Below are 19,736 nucleotides of genomic sequence, written 5' to 3'. Positions count from 1 at the left end.
CAGGATGGGGGCCAGTCAAAAGGGGTGGCCCCTTCTGCACCCCAAAGCATCACTTGAGGGGACCTGCTATAAAGAAGCTCCAAAAGCCAAATGTTGTCTTGATATGCAGGTCATCAGCATTATATTGTCAACCTACAACACTATACATACACTTTAATGCTGTTATAGTGGTTATTGCTGTCATTTGTGGAGGTGCTGGCAATGACAATGTCACTGGTACTCCAGTAACCACTTTCCAAATGACATTGTGAGCATCTGTAAAATATATATATATATATATATATATATATATATATATATATATATATATATATATATATATATATATATATATATACAGTGCATTCAGAAAGTATGTTATAGCCTTATTGTAAATTTGATTAAATAAAAAATGTTCCTCATCAATCTCCACACAATACTCAATAATGAGACAGCAAAAACAGGTTTAGAAATGTATGCAAATGTAATTAAAAATAAAAAACAGAAATACCTTATTTACATAAGTATTCAGACCCTTGCTAAGAAATACGAAATTGAGCTCATGTGCAGCCTGTTTCCAATGATCATCCTTGAGATGTTTCTACAACTTGATTGGAGTCCACCTGTGGTAAATTCAATAGATTATACATGATTTGGAAAGGCACACACCTGTCTATATAAGGTCCCACAGTTGACAGAGCATGTCAGAGCAAAAACCAAGATTTTTGAGGTCGAAGGAATTGTCGGTAGAGCGCCGAGGCAGGATTGTGTCGAGGCATAGATCTGGGGAAGGGTACCAGCACATTTCTGCAGCATTGAAGGTCCCAAGAACACAGTGGCCTCCATCATTCTTAAATGGAAGAAGTTTGGAACCCCCAAGACTCTTCCTAGAGCTGGCCGCCCGGCCAAACTGAGCAATTCGGGGGAGAAGGGCCTTGGTCAGGGAGAACCCGATGGCCACTCTGACAGAGCTCTAGAGTTTCTCTGTGGAGATGGGAGAACCTTCCAGAAGGACAACCATCTCTACAGCACTCCACCAATCAGGCCTTTATGGTAGAGTGGCCAGACTGAAGCCACTCCTCAGTAAAAGGCACATGACAGCCTGCCTGGAGTTTGACAAAAGTCACCTAAAGGACTCTCAGACCATGAGAAACAAGATTCTCTGGTCTGATGAAACCAAGATTGAACTCTTTGGCCTGAATGCCAAGCGTCACATCTGGAGGAAACCTGGAACCATCCCTACGGTGAAGCATGGTTGTGGCAGAATAATGCTGTGAGGATGTTTTTCAGCGGCAGGGACTGGGAGACTAGTCAGGATCGAGGGCAAGATGAACAAAGGAAAGTACAGAGATCCTTGAGGAAAACTTGCTCTAGAGCGCTCAGGACCTCAGACTGGGGTGAAGGTTCACCTTCCAACAGGACAACGACCCTAAGCACACAGCCAAGACAACGCGGGAGTGGATCTGCAGAGAATAAATGGGAGAAACTCCCCAAATACAGGTGTGCCCAGCTTGTAGCGTCATACCCAAGAGACTCGAGGCTGTAATCGCTGCCAAAGGTGCTTCAACAAAGTGTGAGTAAAGGCTCTGAATACTTATGTAAATGTGATATCAGTTTTTTTTATTTTTAATACATTAGCAAACACTTCAAAAAAACAGTTTTTGCTTTGTAATTATGGGGTATTATGTGTAGATTGATGAGGAAAATCAAACAATTTCATACATTTTAGAATAATGCTGTGACATAACAAAATGTGGAAAAGTGAAGGTGTCTGAATACTTTCCAAATGCACACATATATATATATATATATATATATATATATATATATATATATATATATATATATATATATATATATATATATATATATATATATATACATACTGCTCAAAAAAATAAAGGGAACACTTAAACAACACATCCTAGATCTGAATGAAAGAAATAATCTCATTAAATACTTTTTTCTTTACATAGTTGAATGTGCTGACAACAAAATCACACAAAAATAATCAATGGAAATCCAATTTATCAACCCATGGAGGTCTGGATCTGGAGTCACACTCAAAATTAAAGTGGAAAACCACACTACAGGCTGATCCAACTTTGATGTAATGTCCTTAAAACAAGTCAAAATGAGGCTCAGTAGTGTGTGTGGCCTCCACGTGCCTGTATGACCTCCCTACAACGCCTGGGCATGCTCCTGATGAGGTGGCGGATGGTCTCCTGAGGGATCGCCTCCCAGACCTGGACTAAAGCATCCGCCAACTCCTGGACAGTCTGTGGTGCAGTCTGTTGGTGGATGGAGCGAGACATGATGTCCCAGATGTGCTCAATTGGATTCAGGTCTGGGGAACGGGCAGGCCAGTCCATAGCATCAATGCCTTCCTCTTGCAGGAACTGCTGACACACTCCAGCCACATGAGGTCTAGCATTGTCTTGCATTAGGAGGAACCCAGGGCCAACCGCACCAGCATATGGTCTCACAAGGGGTCTGAGGATCTCATCTCGGTACCTAATGGCAGTCAGGCTACCTCTGGCGAGCACATGGAGAAATGCCACCCCACACCATGACTGACCCACTGCCAAACCGGTCATGCTGGAGGATGTTGCAGGCAGCAGAACGTTCTCCACGGCGTCTCCAGACTCTGTCACCTCTGTCACGTGCTCTGTGTGAACCTGCTTTCATCTGTGAAGAGCACATGGCGCCAGTGGTGAATTTGCCAATCTTGGTGTTCTCTGGCAAATGCCAAACGTCCTGCACGGTGTTGGGCTGTAAGCACAACCCCTACCTGTGGACGTCGGGGCCCTCATACCATCCTCATGGAGTCTGTTTCTGACCGTTTGAGCAGACACATGCAAATTTGTGGCCTGCTGGAGGTCATTTTGCAGGGCTCTGGCAGTGCTTCTCCTGCTCCTCCTTGCACAAAGGCGGAGGTAGCGGTCCTGCTGCTGGGTTGTTGCCCTCCTACGGCCTCCTCCACGTCTCCTGATGTACTAGCCTGTCTCCTGGTAGTGCCTCCATGCTCTGGACACTACGCTGACAGACACAGCAAACCTTCTTGCCACAGATCGCATTGATGTGCCATCCTGGATGAGCTGCACTACCTGAGCCACTTGTGTGGGTTGTAGACTCCGTCTCATGCTACCACTACAGTGAAAGCACCGCCAGCATTCAAAAGTGACCAAAACATCAGCCAGGAAGCATAGGAACTGAGAAGTGGTCTGTGGTTACCACCTGCAGAACCACTCCTTTATTGGGGGTGTCTTGCTAATTGCCTATAATTTCCACCTGTTGTCTATTCCATTTGCACAACAGCATGTGAAATTTATTGTCAATCAGTGTTGCTTCCTAAGGGGACAGTTTGATTTCACAGAAGTGTGATTGACTTGGAGTTACATTGTGTTGTTTAAGTGTTCCCTTTATTTTTTTGAGCAGTGTATATATATAAATAAATATCCTATATGTTAACACTTAACTTGACACCCAGCATCATAACATGTTATGACATGGTCATAACCATGTCATAACAGCTGACATAACTTGTCATAACCTGTTATAATATAGTCATAACACTGTCATGACATATCAAATCAAATGTTATTTGTCACATGCGCCAAATACAACAGGTGTAGACCATACAGTGAAATGCTTACTTACAAGCCATTAACCAACAATGCAGTTTTAAGAAAAATAAGTGTTAAAAGTATTTACTAAAATAAACTGAAGTAAAAAAGAAATAAAGAAAAAAGAAAAAGAAATGCAATGCAAATAGTCCAGGTCGCCATTTGATTAATTGTTCAGCAGTCTTATGGCTTGGGGGTAGAAGCTGTTAAGAAGCCTCTTGGACCTAGAGTTGGTGCTCCGGTACCGCTTGCCGTGCGGTAACAGAGAGAACAGTCTATGACTAGGGTGGGTGGATGGCAGGAAACTTGGCCCTAGTGATGTACTGGGCCGTACGCACTACCCTCTGTAGTGCCTTGTGGTCGGAGGCTGAGCAGTTGCCATACCAGGCAGTGATGCAATCAGTCAGGATGCTCTTGATGGTGCAGCTGTAGAACTTTTTGAGGATCTGAGGACCTATGCCAAATATTTTCAGTCTCCTTGTTGTGCCCTCTTCACGACTGTCTTGGTGTGTTTGGACCATGATAGTTCGTTGGTGATGTGGACACCAAGGAACTTGAAGCTCTCAACCTGCTCCATAACAGCCCCGTCGATGAGAATGGGGGCGTGCTCGGCCCTCTTTTTCATGTAGTCCACGATCATTTCCTTTGTCTTGATCACATTGAGTTAGAGGTTATTATCCTGGCACCACACACATATATATTTAGACCTGTTGTTACACAGTGCCGTGCAAAAGTTTTAGGCAGGTGTGAAAAAAATGCTGTGAAGTAAGAATGCTTTCAAAAATGGATATGTTAATAGATTATATTAATCAATTAACTAAATGCAAAGTCAGTGAACAGAAGAACAATCTAAATCAAATCCCTATTTGCTGTGACCACCCTTTTCCTTTAAAACAGCATCAATTCTTGTAGGCATATAGTCAGGTGTATGATTAAACAATTATACCAAACAGGTGCTAATGTCACGTTCTGACCAGTAAAGGGGTTATTTGTTATTGTAGTTTGGTCAGGACGTGGCAGGGGGTGTTTGTTTTATGTGGTTTGGGGTTTGTTGGGCTATGTGTTATGTAGAGGGGTGTTTGTTTAGAGTGTTCCAGGGTTTTTGGGTTATGTTCTAGGTTAGTGTATTTCTATGTTAGATCTAGGTTGTTAAGTTCTATGTTTAGTTAATTGGGATTGGCCTTCAATTGGAGGCAGCTGTTCCTCGTTGCCTCTAATTGAAGGTCATATGTATAGGGGTGTGTTTGTAATGGGAATTGTGGGTAGTTGTCTCCTGTTTAGTGTCTGTGCACCTGACAGGACTGTTAGTGTCGGTCATTGTTTTTGTATACGTGTTTTGTTTGTTTTTCCTTCTTTTAACTATTAAAGAAGATGAGTATACACGTTCCCGCTGCACCTTGGTCCAATCCTTACGACGCACGTTACAGCTAATGATCATCAATTCAATACGTAGGTTGAAACACAATCATTAACTGAAACAGGAACAGCTGTGTAGGAGGAATAAAACTGGGTGAGGAACAGCCAAACTCAGCTAACAAGGTGAGGTTGCTGAAGACAGTTTACTGTCAAAAGTCATACACCATGGCAAGACTGAGCACAGCAACAAGACACAAGGTATATTGCATCAGCAAGGTCTCTCCCAGGCTGAAATGTCAAGGCAGACAGGGGTTTCCAGATGTGGTGTCGAAGCTCTTTAAAGAAGCACAAAGAAACGGGCAACGTTGAGGACCGTAGACGCAGTGGTCGGTCAAGGAAACTTACTTCAGCAGATGAAAGACACACCATGCTTACTTCCGTTCGCAATCATGAGATGTCCAGCAGTGCCATCAGCTCAGAACTGGCAGAAAACAGTGGGACCCTAGTGCACCCACCTACTGTCCAGAGAAGTCTGGTCAGAAGTGGCCTTCATGAAAGACTTGTGGCCAAAAAGCCATACCTCCGACATGGAAACAAGCGACTCAACTATGCACAAAAACACAGGACCTGGGATGCAGAAAAATGGCAGCAGGTGCTCTGGACTGATGAGTCAAAATGTGAAATATTTGGCTGTAGCAGAAGGCAGTTTGTTCTCCGAAGGGCTGGACAGCGGTACACAAATGAGTGTCTGCAGGCAACAGTGAAGCATGGTGAAGGTTCCTTGCAAGTTGGGGGTTGCATTTCTGCAAATGGAGTTGGGGATTTGGTCAGAATTAATGGTCTCCTCAATGCTGAGAAGTTCAGGCAGATAATTATCCATCATGCAATACCATCAGGGAGGCGTCTGATTGGCCCCAAATGTATTCTGCAGCATGACAACGACCCCAAACATACAGCGAAAGTCATAAAGAACTATCTTCAGTGTAAAGAAGAACAAGGAGCCCTGATCTCAACATCATCGAGTCTGGCTGGGATTACATGAAGAGAGAGAAGCATCTGAGGCTGCCTAAATCCATAGAATAACTGTGATTAGTTCTCCAAGATGTTTGGGCCAACCTACCTGCCGAGTTCCTTCAAAAACTGTGTGCAAGTGTACCTACCAGAATTGATGCTGTTTTGAAGGCAAGGGGTGGTCACACCAAATATTGATTTGATGTAGATTTTTCTTCTATTCACTCACTTTGCATTTTGTTAATTGATAAATATAAACTATTAACATGTCTATTTTTGAAAGCATTCTTACTTTACAGCATTTTTTCACACCTGCCTAAAACTTTTGCACAGTACTGTATATTGCGTTATTGTATGGCTGGTTATAACACCTACATAAGTGCAAAAATCCACAAAACCTACCACACAAGGCAAAACATTCCATTACACCCTAACCTACATTTCAACAGTATGTTTATGTTGAATATTTTTTTGTTATATTGACCATGTTAAATTATCATTGTAATTGTGCACACATTGATGTCATTTACATTTACATTTAAGTCATTTAGCAGACGCTCTTATCCAGAGCGACTTACAAATTGGTGCATTCACCTTATGATATCCAGTGGAACAACCACTTTACAATAGTGCATCTAAATCTTTTAAGGGGGGGGGGGGGGTTAGAAGGATTACTTTATCCTATCCTAAGTATTCCTTAAAGAGGTGGGGTTTCAGGTGTCTCCGGAAGGTGGTGATTGACTCCGCTGTCCTGGCGTCGTGAGGGAGCTTGTTCCACCATTGGGGTGCCTGAGCAGCGAACAGTTTTGACTGGGCTGAGCGGGAACTGTGCTTCCTCAGAGGTAGGGGGGCCAGCAGGCCAGAGGTGGATGAACGCAGTGCCCTTGTTTGGGTGTAGGGCCTGATCAGAGCCTGAAGGTATGGAGGTGCCGTTCCCTTCACAGCTCCGTAGGCAATCACCATGGTCTTGTAGCGGATGCGAGCTTCAACTGCAAGCCAGTGGAGAGAGCGGAGGAGCGGGGTGACGTGAGAGAACTTGGGAAGGTTGAACACCAGACGGGCTGCGGCGTTCTGGATGAGTTGTAGGGGTTTAATGGCACAGGCAGGGAGCCCAGCCAACAGCGAGTTGCAGTAATCCAGACGGGAGATGACAAGTGCCTGGATTAGGACCTGCGCCGCTTCCTGTGTGAGGCAGGGTCGTACTCTGCGAATGTTGTAGAGCATGAACCTACAGGATCGGGTCACCGCCTTGATGTTAGTGGAGAACAACAGGGTGTTGTCCAGGATCACGCCAAGGTTCTTAGCACTCTGGGAGGAGGACACAAGGGAGGTGTCAACCGTGATGGCGAGATCATGGAACGGGCAGTCCTTCCCCGGGAGGAAGAGCAGCTCCGTCTTGCCGAGGTTCAGCTTGAGCTGGTGATCCGTCATCCACACTGATATGTCTGACAGACATGCAGAGATGCGATTCGCCGCCTGGTTATCAGAAGGGGGAAAGGAGAAGATTAATTGTGTGTCGTCTGCATAGCAATGATAGGAGAGACCATGTGAGGATATGACAGAGCCAAGTGACTTGGTGTATAGCGAGAATAGGAGAGGGCCTAGAACATAGCCCTGGGGGACACCAGTGGTGAGAGCGCATGGTGCGGAGACAGATTCTCGCCACGCCACCTGGTAGGAGCGACCTGTCAGGTAGGACGCAATCCAAGCGTGGGCCGCGCCGGAGATGCCCAACTCGGAGAGGGTGGAGAGGAGGATCTGATGGTTCACAGTATCAAAGGCAGCAGATAGGTCTAGAAGGATGAGAGCAGAGGAGAGAGAGTTAGCTTTAGCAGTGCGGAGGCCTCCGTGACACAGAGAAGAGCAGTCTCAGTTGAATGCCCAGTCTTGAAACCTGACTGATTAGGATCAAGAAGGTCATTCTGAGAGAGATAGCAGGAGAGCTGGCCAAGGACAGCACGTTCAAGAGTTTTGGAGAGAAAAGAAAGAAGGGATACTGGTCTGTAGTTGTTGACATCGGAGGGATCGAGTGTAGGTTTTTTCAGAAGGGGTGCAACTCTCGCTCTCTTGAAGACGGAAGGGACGTAGCCAGCGGTCAAGGATGAGTTGATGAGCGAGGTGAGGAAGGGGAGAAGGTCTCCGGAAATGGTCTGGAGAAGAGAGGAGGGGATAGGGTCAAGTGGGCAGGTTGTTGGGCGGCCGGCCGTCACAAGACGCGAGATTTCATCTGGAGAGAGAGGGGAGAAAGAGGTCAAAGCACAGGGTAGGGCAATGTGAGCAGGACCAGCGGTGTCGTTTGACTTAGCAAACGAGGATCGGATATCGTCAACCTTCTTTTCAAAATGGTTGACGAAGTCATCCGCAGAGAGGGAGGAGGGGGGGGGGGGGAGGGGGAGGAGAATTCAGGAGGGAGAATGTAGAGAGGAGGGAGTGAAAGGATGCCAGGTCCGCAGGGAGGCGAGTTTTCCTCCATTTCCGCTCGGCTGCCCGGAGCCCTGTTCTGTGAGCTCGTAGTGAGTCGTCGAGCCACGGAGCAGGAGGGGAGGACCGAGCCGGCCTGGAGGATAGGGGACAGAGAAAATCAAAGGATGCAGAAAGGGAGGAGAGGAGGGTTGAGGAGGCAGAATCAGGAGATAGGTTGGAGAAGGTTTGAGCAGAGGGAAGAGATGATAGGATGGAAGAGGAGAGAGTAGCGGGAGAGAGAGAGCGAAGGTTGGGACGGCGCAATACCATCCGAGTAGGATGTCAGACATGCACCTACCCCAATGCTCTGTTGCTGATGACTGGGATGAATGCAGAAGTTGATTTCAGGAGCAGGACAAGACACCCTCTTTTAACTGATGACTGACATAAGGGCATGTATGGCATTATCTGGCATTATGATGCTAATAATGCTTCTTGACAGTGTCATAAAGTGTATTTTCTTGGTCAAAGTAAAGTGACACAGGATAGTCATAATGCTTTATTACAGTGTCATAAAGTGTATTTTCTACAAGCTATTTAAAATATGAAAAAAAAACATGACTGTAAAGAATTCATTACAACAACAACAAAGCATTTAAGAAACAAACTCTCAAACGAAAGGAAACTTCTTAGCAAGGGATAAACTCATTTGAATAACTGTGGGTTTTGACACTGTCACTGTATGTAGGTGTCATAACCAGCCATAAAATAACGTAATATATGTCACAACAGGTGTAAATATATGGGTCATGACAGTGTTATGACCATATTATGACATCGTTATGACCGTGTAATAACGTGTTATGACACTGGGTGTCAAGTAAAGTGTTAACCATACAGGTAGTGAAGTAACATTTAACATGAAATTACAACATGTCATCATGTTGTTCCTCTTTGGTGTTTTTTTTTCTCCCCTAAAAAATTGGATTCTTGATGATGAGAAGGGGAAGCATATTGTACTGCAGCTTTACTAAAAACACAGTCATAGTAGCTACAAGCAAGTTGAAGGTCTGTTCAATGAAGACCATTCACCAACTCAAATCATCTCATCATCGCAACTCCACCAGCCTCAAAGAAGTTCTCAACCTTGGGTACAATAACGAATGTTTAAATAGAAAAACACATTCAGCCACCCTCTGCCCCAACGGTCCTCACTATGGAGTTGTAAAGGAAGGGGCTCCATTACCCAAGCTGTTGGAATGTGGTGTGGCTCACAGCAGGACAGACCAGCCAATTAACAGGCATCAGCCCCCCATAACACACACAATACGCACCCCTCTTAAGAGAGAACAACAGGCAAGTAGCAGCGTGCTATTCATTAGGTGGTCTTCTGTTCGTATAAAGGGATCTAATTGGGGATCGGTCCAAGTGGGAATGGCTGGTCTATTATGAGGGAGATATCAACATGCAAAACAAGGATCTGGGAGGAGAATGAGATGCATGTTTTTTAGACATCTGAGGGAAGAGGCATAGATCCTACCTACACACACAGTTTTTGTTATCTTCTTAACTAGCTCATTAGTAAGTAGCTCAGTGACTGTTCCTATCCTAATCCCCCTGGTTCTCACCATCATTAAACCATCAAAAATGATCTGATCTTCTGGTCACTCATCCTACTCTAAAATCAAGCTTATGTTCCCATGCTCCCCACACACAGTACAACTTTTATTAAACTCACCATACAATGTAGTCCCCATTTAAAACATGAAAAAAAAAATGTTTTTACACATCTTGAACACCAAATATAATGTTTTACAGTCTTGTAAGGGAGTGAAGGTGGTCATGCTTGCCAATTATACTGGACAGCATCAATCAACTGTCCCCCATGGGCTAGTTAAAACTATACTGCAGCTGTATCAGCATCTCATATCATACATTCTCCTAATCTGGCCATTAAAGTTGCTAGGGAGATAGAAAGGTTACAGGACATGAAAAAAGATATATACTCAGGGGTCTGGTCCAACTGGGAATGTCCTGAGATATATACATGGAGAGTCAGAGAGAAAGAGGCAAAACATGTCTACCCATTCCAGGGTCTTTGAAAGGGTATAGACATAATTCTCCCCCCCCCCCCACACTTTGTGATTTTCGTAGCTGACTCATTAGGCATGCCAATTCTGATATTTTTTCCCCACTAAATGGTCTTTTGACCAACCACATCAGATCTTTCACATCAGCTCTTTTTCAGAGCTGATCTGATTGGTCAAAAGACCAGTTAGTGGAAAATAAATATCAGAATTGCGCTGCCTGTCTAAACCCAACTTTTGTGATTTCTCATAATCACCCTGGTTCTTCTCACCACCATTAAATCAGTTCCTACTGAAAATGTACCTTCATCTGTTTAAATCTACATACTGCAAGTATCATATGGTGTCAATGTGTACATAATGTTTTGTAGATTTGTAGTGAAGCCGATCAGGCTTTACTGTGCAACATCACTCAAATATCCCTCATTGACAATAAACCTCTGTATGATTCAGTTGGTTTAAGAACAAAACATCTAACCTCATATTACTGAAATTGGTCAAATTCATATTTTGTAGCACATACACTTCTGTATATGTTATCACAAATTAAAGGAATTCAGCGCTTCAGAATGAAGTTACTTTGGATTCAACATTCAAATTACAGGGACGCTCAACACTCAACAAACTGACATGAACCTTCAACCTGTAATGCATCAGATGATGTGAATCAGTAATCATACCCTGCAGGTACATCAGCTTATGATATTTCACCCAAGAGAAAATGGCAAATATGCATTTCAATTGATAGGAGCACCTTATCCTCCATAGTATGCATACAGAGACTAATAGAGTTATTCCCAGACCTCTGTGGTTAAACAGTGTGCAGTAAGCATGGCTGTATTGAGAACCCTTTGTAGCTCATTGTCCGCCCAGCAGTAGCGAAGCTTTATCCTATTAGCCACATAATGGGGTTTAGGGTTTCACATAGTGACGATCACAGTGGTCTAATCTGAGCTGGCAAGACCTCCTCTCACTGCATGCATTCGGCTCAGATTTTTACACCATTCCTCTCTACAAGGCTTGTGGTCATGGAGGAAATAGGATGGAGAGGAGTAGAGATAAAGATGAAGATTATTTGCTTCCCCACCTTTGACATTTCCCTGTTTACATTTTAGAAAAACACTGTTTCCTGCAGCAGACTTGTCCTTGACTATACAATGTACCAGAAACTACTTTCCATTTCATGGAATAGTAAGTCTTCGGAAAATAAACAAGCTGAGGCGTATAAAAAAGACCCCAAAAAAACAGGGGCAAAACAACCACAAAACATTTTGTGCCCAACCGCCAGGGAAAAAAGACCACTTTATATATTGTTCTTGAAATAAAGGTGTCATGTACAGACTTATACTGACTGTGGAATAAAAAGGTCCATGGCAACTGGACCAGATGAATTGGTTTGGAATGTATACCCCACTGGGCTGTTACAACTACTGTACAATGTGGATCAGACAGAGCTTTACTGTAAGATGACACCGCTACCTAACCTTATGCAGGATACGATGATCTCATACTGACTATATATAGTTCTCACATATGCTGAGCACTTGTTGGCTGCTTTTCCTTCACTCTGCGGTCCAACTCATCCCAAACCATCTTAATTGGGTTGTGGCCGGGTGATTGTGGAGGCCAGGTCATCTGATGCAGCACTCTCCTTCTTGGCCAAATAGCCCTTACACAGCCTGGAGGTGTGTTGGGTCATTGTCCTGTTGAAAAACAAATGATAGTCACACTAAGCGCAAACCAGATGGGATGGCATATCGCTGCAGAATGCTGTGGAACCCATGCTGGTTGTGTGCCTTGAATTCTAAATAAATCAGTCACCAGCAAAGCACCCCCATACGTCCTCCATGCTTCACGGTGGGAACCACATATGCAGAGATCATCCGTTCACCTACTATGCGTCTCACAAAGACACGATGGTTGGAACTAAAAATCTCAAATTTGGACTCATCAGACCAAAGGACAGATTTCCACAGGTCTAATGTCCATTGCTCGTGTTTCTTGGCCCAAGCCAGTCTCTTCTTATCGGTGTCCTTTAGTAGTGGTTTCTTTGCAGGAATTGACCATGAAGGCCTGATTCATGCAGTCTCCTCTGAACAGTTGATGTTGAGATGTGTCTGTTACTTGAACTCTGTGAAGCATTTATTTTTTGTTCTGCAATTTCTGAGGTGCAGTTAACTCTAATGAAATTATCCTCTGCAGCATTGGTAACTCTGTGTTTTCCTTTCCTGTGGCAGTCCTCATGAGAACCAGTTTCATCATAGCAATTGATGGTTTTTGCGTCTGAACTTGAAGAAACTTCAAAAGTTCTTGACATTTTCTGAATTGACTGGCCTTCATGTCTTAAAGTAATGATGGACTGTCATTTCTCATTGCTTATTTGAGCTGTTCTTGCCATAATATGGACTTGGTCTTTTACCAAATAGGGCTATCTTCTGTATACCATCCCTACCTTGTCACAACACAACTGATTGGCTCAAACACATAAAGGAATATAATTTTAACAAGGAAAACCTGTGCGCTGCCCTATGGGACTCCCAATCACGGCCAGATGTGATACATCCTGGAATCAAACCAGGGACTGTAGTGACACCTCTTGCACTGAGATGCAGTGCCTTAGACCGCTGCGCCACTCGGGAGCAGTTTTACACTTGTTTGGTTACTACATGATTCCATATGTGTTATTTCATAGTTCTGATGTCTACAATGTATTTCATAGTTCTGATTCTACAATGTAGAAAATAGTAAAAATAAAGAAAAACCCTGGAATGAGTAGGTGTGTCCAAACTTTTGACTAGTACTGTACAGTCGTGGCCAAAAGTTGAGAATGACACAAATATTAATTTTCACAAAGTCTGCTGTCTCAATTTGTTTGACGGCAATTTGCATATACTCCAGAATGTTATGACGAGTGATCAGATGAATTGCAAAGTCCCTCTTTGCCATGCAAATGAACTGAATCCCCCAAAAAACATTTCCACTGCATTTCAGCCCTGCCACAAAAGGACCAGCTGGCATGTCAGTGATTCTCTCGTTAACACAGGTGTGAGTATTGACGAGGACAAGGCAGGAGATCACTCTGTCATGCTGATTGAGTTCGAATAACAGACTGGAAGCTTCAAAAGGAGGGTGGTGCTTGGAATCATTGTTCTTCCTCTGTCAACCATGCAAAACACGCGCCGTCATCATTGCTTTGCACAAAAAGGGCTTCACAGGCAAGGATAATGCTGCCAGTAAGATTGATTTAGGTGCAACCATTTATCGGATCATCAAGAACTTCAAGGAGGGCGGTTCAAATGTTGTGAAGAAGGCTTCAGGGCGCCCAAGAAAGTCCAGCAAGCGCCAGGACCGTCTCCTAAAGTTGATTCAGCTGCGGGATCGGGGCACCACCAGTAGAGAGCTTGCTCAGGAATGGCAGCAGGCAGGTGTGAGTGCATCTGCACGCACAGTGAGGTGAAGACTTTGAGGATGGCCTGGTGTTAAGGCCACAAAGAAGCCACTTCTCTCCAGGAAAAACATCAGGGACAGACAGATATTCTGCAAAAGGTACAGGGATTGGACTGCTGAGGACTGGGGTAAAGTCATTTTCTCTGATGAATCCCCTTTCCGATTGTTTGGGGCATCCGGAAAAAAGCTTGTCCGGAGAAGACAAGGTGAGCGCTACCATCAGTCCTGTGTCATGCCAACAGTAAAGCATCCTGAGACCATTCATGTGTGGGGTTGCTTCTCAGCCAAGGGAGTGGGCTCATTCACAATTTTGCCTAAGAACACAGCCATGAATAAAGAATGGTACCAACACATCCTCCGAGAGCAACTTCTCCCAACCATCCAGGAACAGTTTGGTGACGAACAATGCCTTTTCCTGCATGACGGAGCACCTTGCCATAAGACAAAAGTGATAACTAAGTGGCTCGGGGAACAAAACATCGATATTTTGGGTCCATGTCCAGGAAACTCCCCAGACCTTAATCCCATTGAGAACTTGTGGTCAATCCTCAAGAGGCGGGTGGACAAACAAAAACCCACAAATTCTGACAAACTCCAAGCATTGATTATGCAAGAATGGGCTGCCATCAGTCAGGATGTGGCCCAGAAGTTAATTGACAGCATGCCAGGGCGGATTGCAGAGGTCTTGAAAAAGAAGGGTCAACACTGCAAATATTGACTCTTTGCATCAACTTCATGTAATTGTCAATAAAAGCCTTTGACACTTATGAAATGCTTGTAATTATACTTCAGTATTCCATAGTAACATCTGACAAAAATATCTAAAGACACTGAAGCAGCAAACTTTGTGAAAATTAATATTTGTGTCATTCTCAAAACTTTTGGCCACAACTGTATATATACACAATTACATTTTTTGTAATACACACACAATTGAACAATATTTGCGGCTTGATCTAGCCTGAAAGCTTTTCAATAGTTCAGAACAAAGATGGATCAGAGAATACTATTTGAGGATGTAATTTAGCACCGCTCTAATACTATTGTTAGGCATAGAGAAAATCATACTGTACATTAAATCACACAAGAAAACTCAACTTTGGGGAATCTGTGTGTATTTTCTTCTATAAAACAAGACATTTACAACTGAAGTCACATCCATATAAATTACAACAGCAAACACAATATATTTTAAATACAGATCTCCTCTCTTCATTCCTTTGCTCACTTGACCATTAAAAGAACAGACAATATAAATGTCCCTTATAGTCACTTGCAGTCAGATGCATTGAAATAGCAGCCATAAATGTAATATTGCCTACGTTGGGGAACAAATCTACCTGCATTATTTTGATCTAACTCTGGGCTGGGAAATCTTAAATTATACACCATTTTATCAAGAGACGCTGACAATAACTCAGTCTTAACTTTTAAACAGCATTCCGTCTTGGGTCTCCTTTAAGTCATGACCACTGATTATTCAAATGACTTAACAGGTTCCCACCATGTTATTACTAAAGACATGTCAATTCCAAGACCAGGGTTGAGTTAGCCAATGGCTAGAACTGGACTCTATGCCCTACTGCCCTCTACTGGTTGAGAATGCTCAATGCTTTGCTCCAGTCTATATCCCTGTTGACTGGATGGCTGTGTGCAAACAATGTCTCTCTTGTACTTTAATGATATAAGGGTACGATTTCACACAATGATATCAGTGCCATCTGAAATATCTCACCCTAAGGCTAAGACTAAAATATGAGATATGAAAATTGTTCTCCCTACAACTTCACATCCCTAGTTGTAATTACAGCTTTACTCCCCAGGTGGGACAATAATTTATGTCACTCACACAATCTTCAAAGGCAGAACACAAGGTATTCTCTCATGACGCTGCTATATAACACTGCAAGAACAAAAACAAGGTATGACGGTAACAGAGGCATTTAACAGTGTGACAACATATGAAATTGAAAGAAAATGAAAAATCCATTGTGCAATTGATATGTTTTCATATATAAAGCTGAACAACAAATAAAGGGTTAAAATATGAGGGGAAGGCCTCACAGGTATTGAACATGAAAACAAGAACCTAGTAGGTAATGGGCTCCACGGTGAAGTACCTTCCTCTCTTTAAATCCTTCCACTCAAGTGGATCTTCTGAAGTTCTTTAATCTCTGCCAACAATCCATAACATACTACTGCCTAAATGTGTGGTGAATAACTGTGTGGTGAATGAAAAATTGGTGATGTGTTACTAAAGGTCCATCACAGTCTACTACTACTAAAGGTCCATCACAGTCATTCCTTGTGGACCATCCTCCCAGACAAATCACTCCCGTTTAACACGGGAAAAGAGGTGTGAGAGGAGGTAAATATGCATAAAAAGTGAGAAAACACATGACATCATACATACCATAATAAACCCCCCTTGCACACGTTTTTATTTTTTTCTTCTGTCAGCCACTTTTCTTGTACAAATACCTCAATCACTGAAAATCAGTTCTTGAACTGAGAACCCCCAATCACACTTCGAATTCACAAGAACAGTACAGGGAATTAAAAACACAATCCAACTGATAAATCCTGTATGCAATATGTATGCGTGTCCGTGTATGAATGGTACTTCCTGGTTGTAACTTGTGGATTATCCTTGACTGTCAGTGTCTGTTCCTAGTCACACCCTCCCTCCACTTCCTGCCTAACAAATGTTGCAGGCATAGAGACGCCTGTGCAGAGTTCCCACTTCCGTTAGGTTGAAAATACTGTATCCCTGAAAACCGGATGTTAGCATTTTCTGGCGATTCTGCATAGGCTATTTCCTGCCTTACCCAAAGTTTGACCACAGCTCCATTCCACACTATGAGCTGGAAAACACACACACTAAGTAAACCATAGTGATAGTGACCAAACCATTACATTGCTGATCCACACTGCTTACCATCTGCTCCCAAAACCGATAGTTAACGCCATCCTCTCCCAAAATCAATAGGAAACATCATCCTTTCCCAGTCGACATCCTCCTTTACCAGAGTTGACATCTTTTCCTGAGTTGACATCATCCTCTCACAGGTTTGACATCATCCTTTGCCAGTCAACATTTTTTTTTTTTGACATAATCCTCCCGAAGTCATCCTCTCCCGAAGTCGATAATCAACATCATCCTCTCCCAGAGTAAACATCCTCGTTTGGATTGGCTAAGACTTGCTGAAGCGGTCTCATCCCAAAGTTAGACTTTACCACCAATGTCCAGTTGACAGAATTCTTTCCAGAGAGTGAAAAAGAGCAAGAGAGGCATGAAATGCAATCTAATCTAAAAGTTTTGACTGTGACTGTGAGTGATTGGTATGTACCCTTGCAATGTAATGTATGTGTTACAGTTCGATGATATTGGCACTTCATCACATCAAGGATCACTAGACATCTCCCATTCTTATGAGAGTTTCTGTCTGAAAGCAATGCAATGCAAGTTATAGAATATGTTCACATTGAATGCATAGACTGCAGGTCGGTAATATGCCTTACATGTTGCATACATATGAAATGCATGGTTTATGACCTACAAACCAGTATGAGTTATATTGGTGAGGCAGAGGCCATGTATATACGAGCAATGAGCAAAGTCCAAGGGGGCTGGGTTGTATGTACAGTACCAGGTCCAATAATCCCTGTAGCCAAACTATAGGCCGAGAGGGTTGTGTTTAGTTGTTGAGGAAGCTGTCCAAAGGCCAGTTGCACAATGGAAATGAATGAAGGTCAAATGTAGATATCGGGTTCACACAAACAAAAACAGTGAGGTACAGTTGCACAGTCGGGGGGCTTTTATAGTGTGGCCAGGCTGTGCAAAGGGGGCAGCACAGCGGAGAAGTCCAAAGTGAAATGTGAAGCAAGAATTTTCTGTTTGTTGTTTTCTGTCTAGCTTTTCTCATCCCTTCTTCTTGGCAGCTGGGTATCAGTTTTCTAGGGAGCGGAGGCAGCAGCGATGGGGGTGGATCTGGATTGGAGTGCGTGGAGGCTGCAGGTGGTATCAGCACTCGAGGGGCAGCAGGAAGCTCCGTCTGCAGTCCACAGCCTTGGGGCTAGGTGGCTGGGCTCGCTTCCTGCGGAGCTCCCCGCGACCCAAGGAGCCACTCAGCCGTTGGTACGCAGCCTTGTATTTCTTATCAAACGCAGCTAAAAGACAGAGAAAGTGCTGTAAGCAATAAGGCTGGTTGGTCTGAAACTATAGTGAAGTTCTAGTATTCCAACTGTGTTTAAAGTGTCTTAAAGAGGCTGCTTACCAACGTGATCTCTACCCATGGCAGCCAGCGTGAGGAAGAGCATCTCTCTGTACAGACTCCTGGACAAGCAACACAAAGTACTATCGATCACAATTGTGCAATCACAACCAATACATTGCCTTGAGAAAGTACAGTATTCATAGCCCTCGACTTATTCCACATTTTGTTGTGTTTCACCCTGAAGTCAAAATGGATTAAATATATTTTTTTCTCAACCATCTACACACATTACCCCATAATGACAGAGTGAAAACATGTTTAGAAATTTTTGCCAATTTATTGAAATTTAAATACAGAAATCTCATTTTCATAAGTATTCATACCCCCGAGTCAATACTTTGTAGAAGCAATTTTGGCAGCGATTACAGCTATGCGTCTTTCTAGGTAAGTCTCAACGAGCTTTCCACACCTGGATTGTGCAACATTTGCCCATTATTCTTTTCACAATTCTTCAAGATCTGTCAAGTTTGTTGTCGATCATTGCTAGACAACCATTTTCAGGTTTTGCCATAGATTTTCAAGTAGATTTAAGTCAAATCTGGAACACTCAGGAACATTCACTGTCTTCTTGGTAAGCAACTCCAGTGTATATTTGGCCTTGTGTTTTAGGTTATTATCCTGCTGAAAGGTGAATTCCTCTCCCAGTGTCTGGTGAAAATGATTACAAGCAGTCCCATATCATGATGCATCCACCACTATGCTTGAAAATAGGGAGAGTGGTACTCAGTAATGTGTTGTATTGGATTTGCCCCAAACATAACATGTTGTATTCAATACAAAAGCAAATTGCTTTGCCACATTTTCTGCAGTATTACTTTAATGCCTTGTTGCAGACAGGATGCATGTTTTGGAATATTTTTATTATGTACAAGCTTCCTTCTTTTCACTCTGTCAATTAGGCTAGTATTGGACAGTAACTACAATGTTGTTGATCCAATCTCCGTTTTTTCCTATCACAGCCATTAAACTGTAACTGTTTTAAAGTCACCATTGGCCTCATGAGGAAATCCCTGAGTGGTTTCCTTTCTCTCCGACAACTGAGTTAGAGAGGACGCCTGTATCTTTGTAGTGACTGGGTTTATTGATACACCATCCAAAGCGTAATTATTAACTTCATCAAGGATATTCATTGTCATAATTTAAACGTTTTACCCATCTACCAATAGGTGCCCTTCTTTGCAAGGCATTGCAAAACCTCCCTGGTCTTTGTCGTTTAATCTGTGTTTAAAATTCACTGCTCAACTGAGGGGACCTTACAGATAATTGTATGTGTGGGGTACAGAGATGAGGTACCAAAAATCATGTTAAACACTATTCATTCAACTTGTTAAGCACATTTCTACTCATGAACTTAGCCTGTAAAAAATATAAAACACAACATGCAACAATTTCAATGATTTTACTGAGTTACAGTTCATATAAGGAAAATCAGTCAATTGAAATAAATAAATTAAGCCCTAATCTATAGATTTCACATGATTGGGCAGGGTCGCAGCTGTCATGACGTTGGCCTGTGGGTAAGGTTTATGACCCCCCCCCCCCCCCCCCCT

At 43.1% G+C, this 19,736-nt stretch overlaps 1 protein-coding gene across 5 annotated transcripts in view; it reads right to left on the bottom strand.

Annotated features, from left to right (window-relative positions):
- Positions 1 to 15,007: 15,007 nt before the first annotated feature.
- Positions 15,008 to 19,736, bottom strand: part of LOC106605454 (DENN domain-containing protein 4B) — a 46,411-nt gene continuing 41,682 nt past the window's right edge. For all 5 annotated transcript variants that reach the window (XM_014201135.3, XM_014201134.3, XM_045718493.2 and 2 more), the window contains 2 exons: positions 18,187 to 18,245; positions 15,008 to 18,079 (listed from right to left, as the gene is read on the bottom strand). In XM_014201135.3, the coding sequence (XP_014056610.1) occupies positions 17,934 to 18,079; positions 18,187 to 18,245 (205 nt within the window). In that variant the 3' untranslated portion in view covers positions 15,008 to 17,933. The remainder of the gene's footprint in view (positions 18,080 to 18,186; positions 18,246 to 19,736) is intronic.

This window comes from Salmo salar, chromosome 05 (genome assembly GCF_965601325.2).
Source record: "Salmo salar chromosome 05, fSalSal1, whole genome shotgun sequence".
In the NCBI taxonomy this organism is placed as follows: Eukaryota; Metazoa; Chordata; class Actinopteri; order Salmoniformes; family Salmonidae; genus Salmo; species Salmo salar.
Note: the sequence above shows the minus strand (reverse complement) of the source record. Positions and strands in the feature narration are given on the sequence as shown.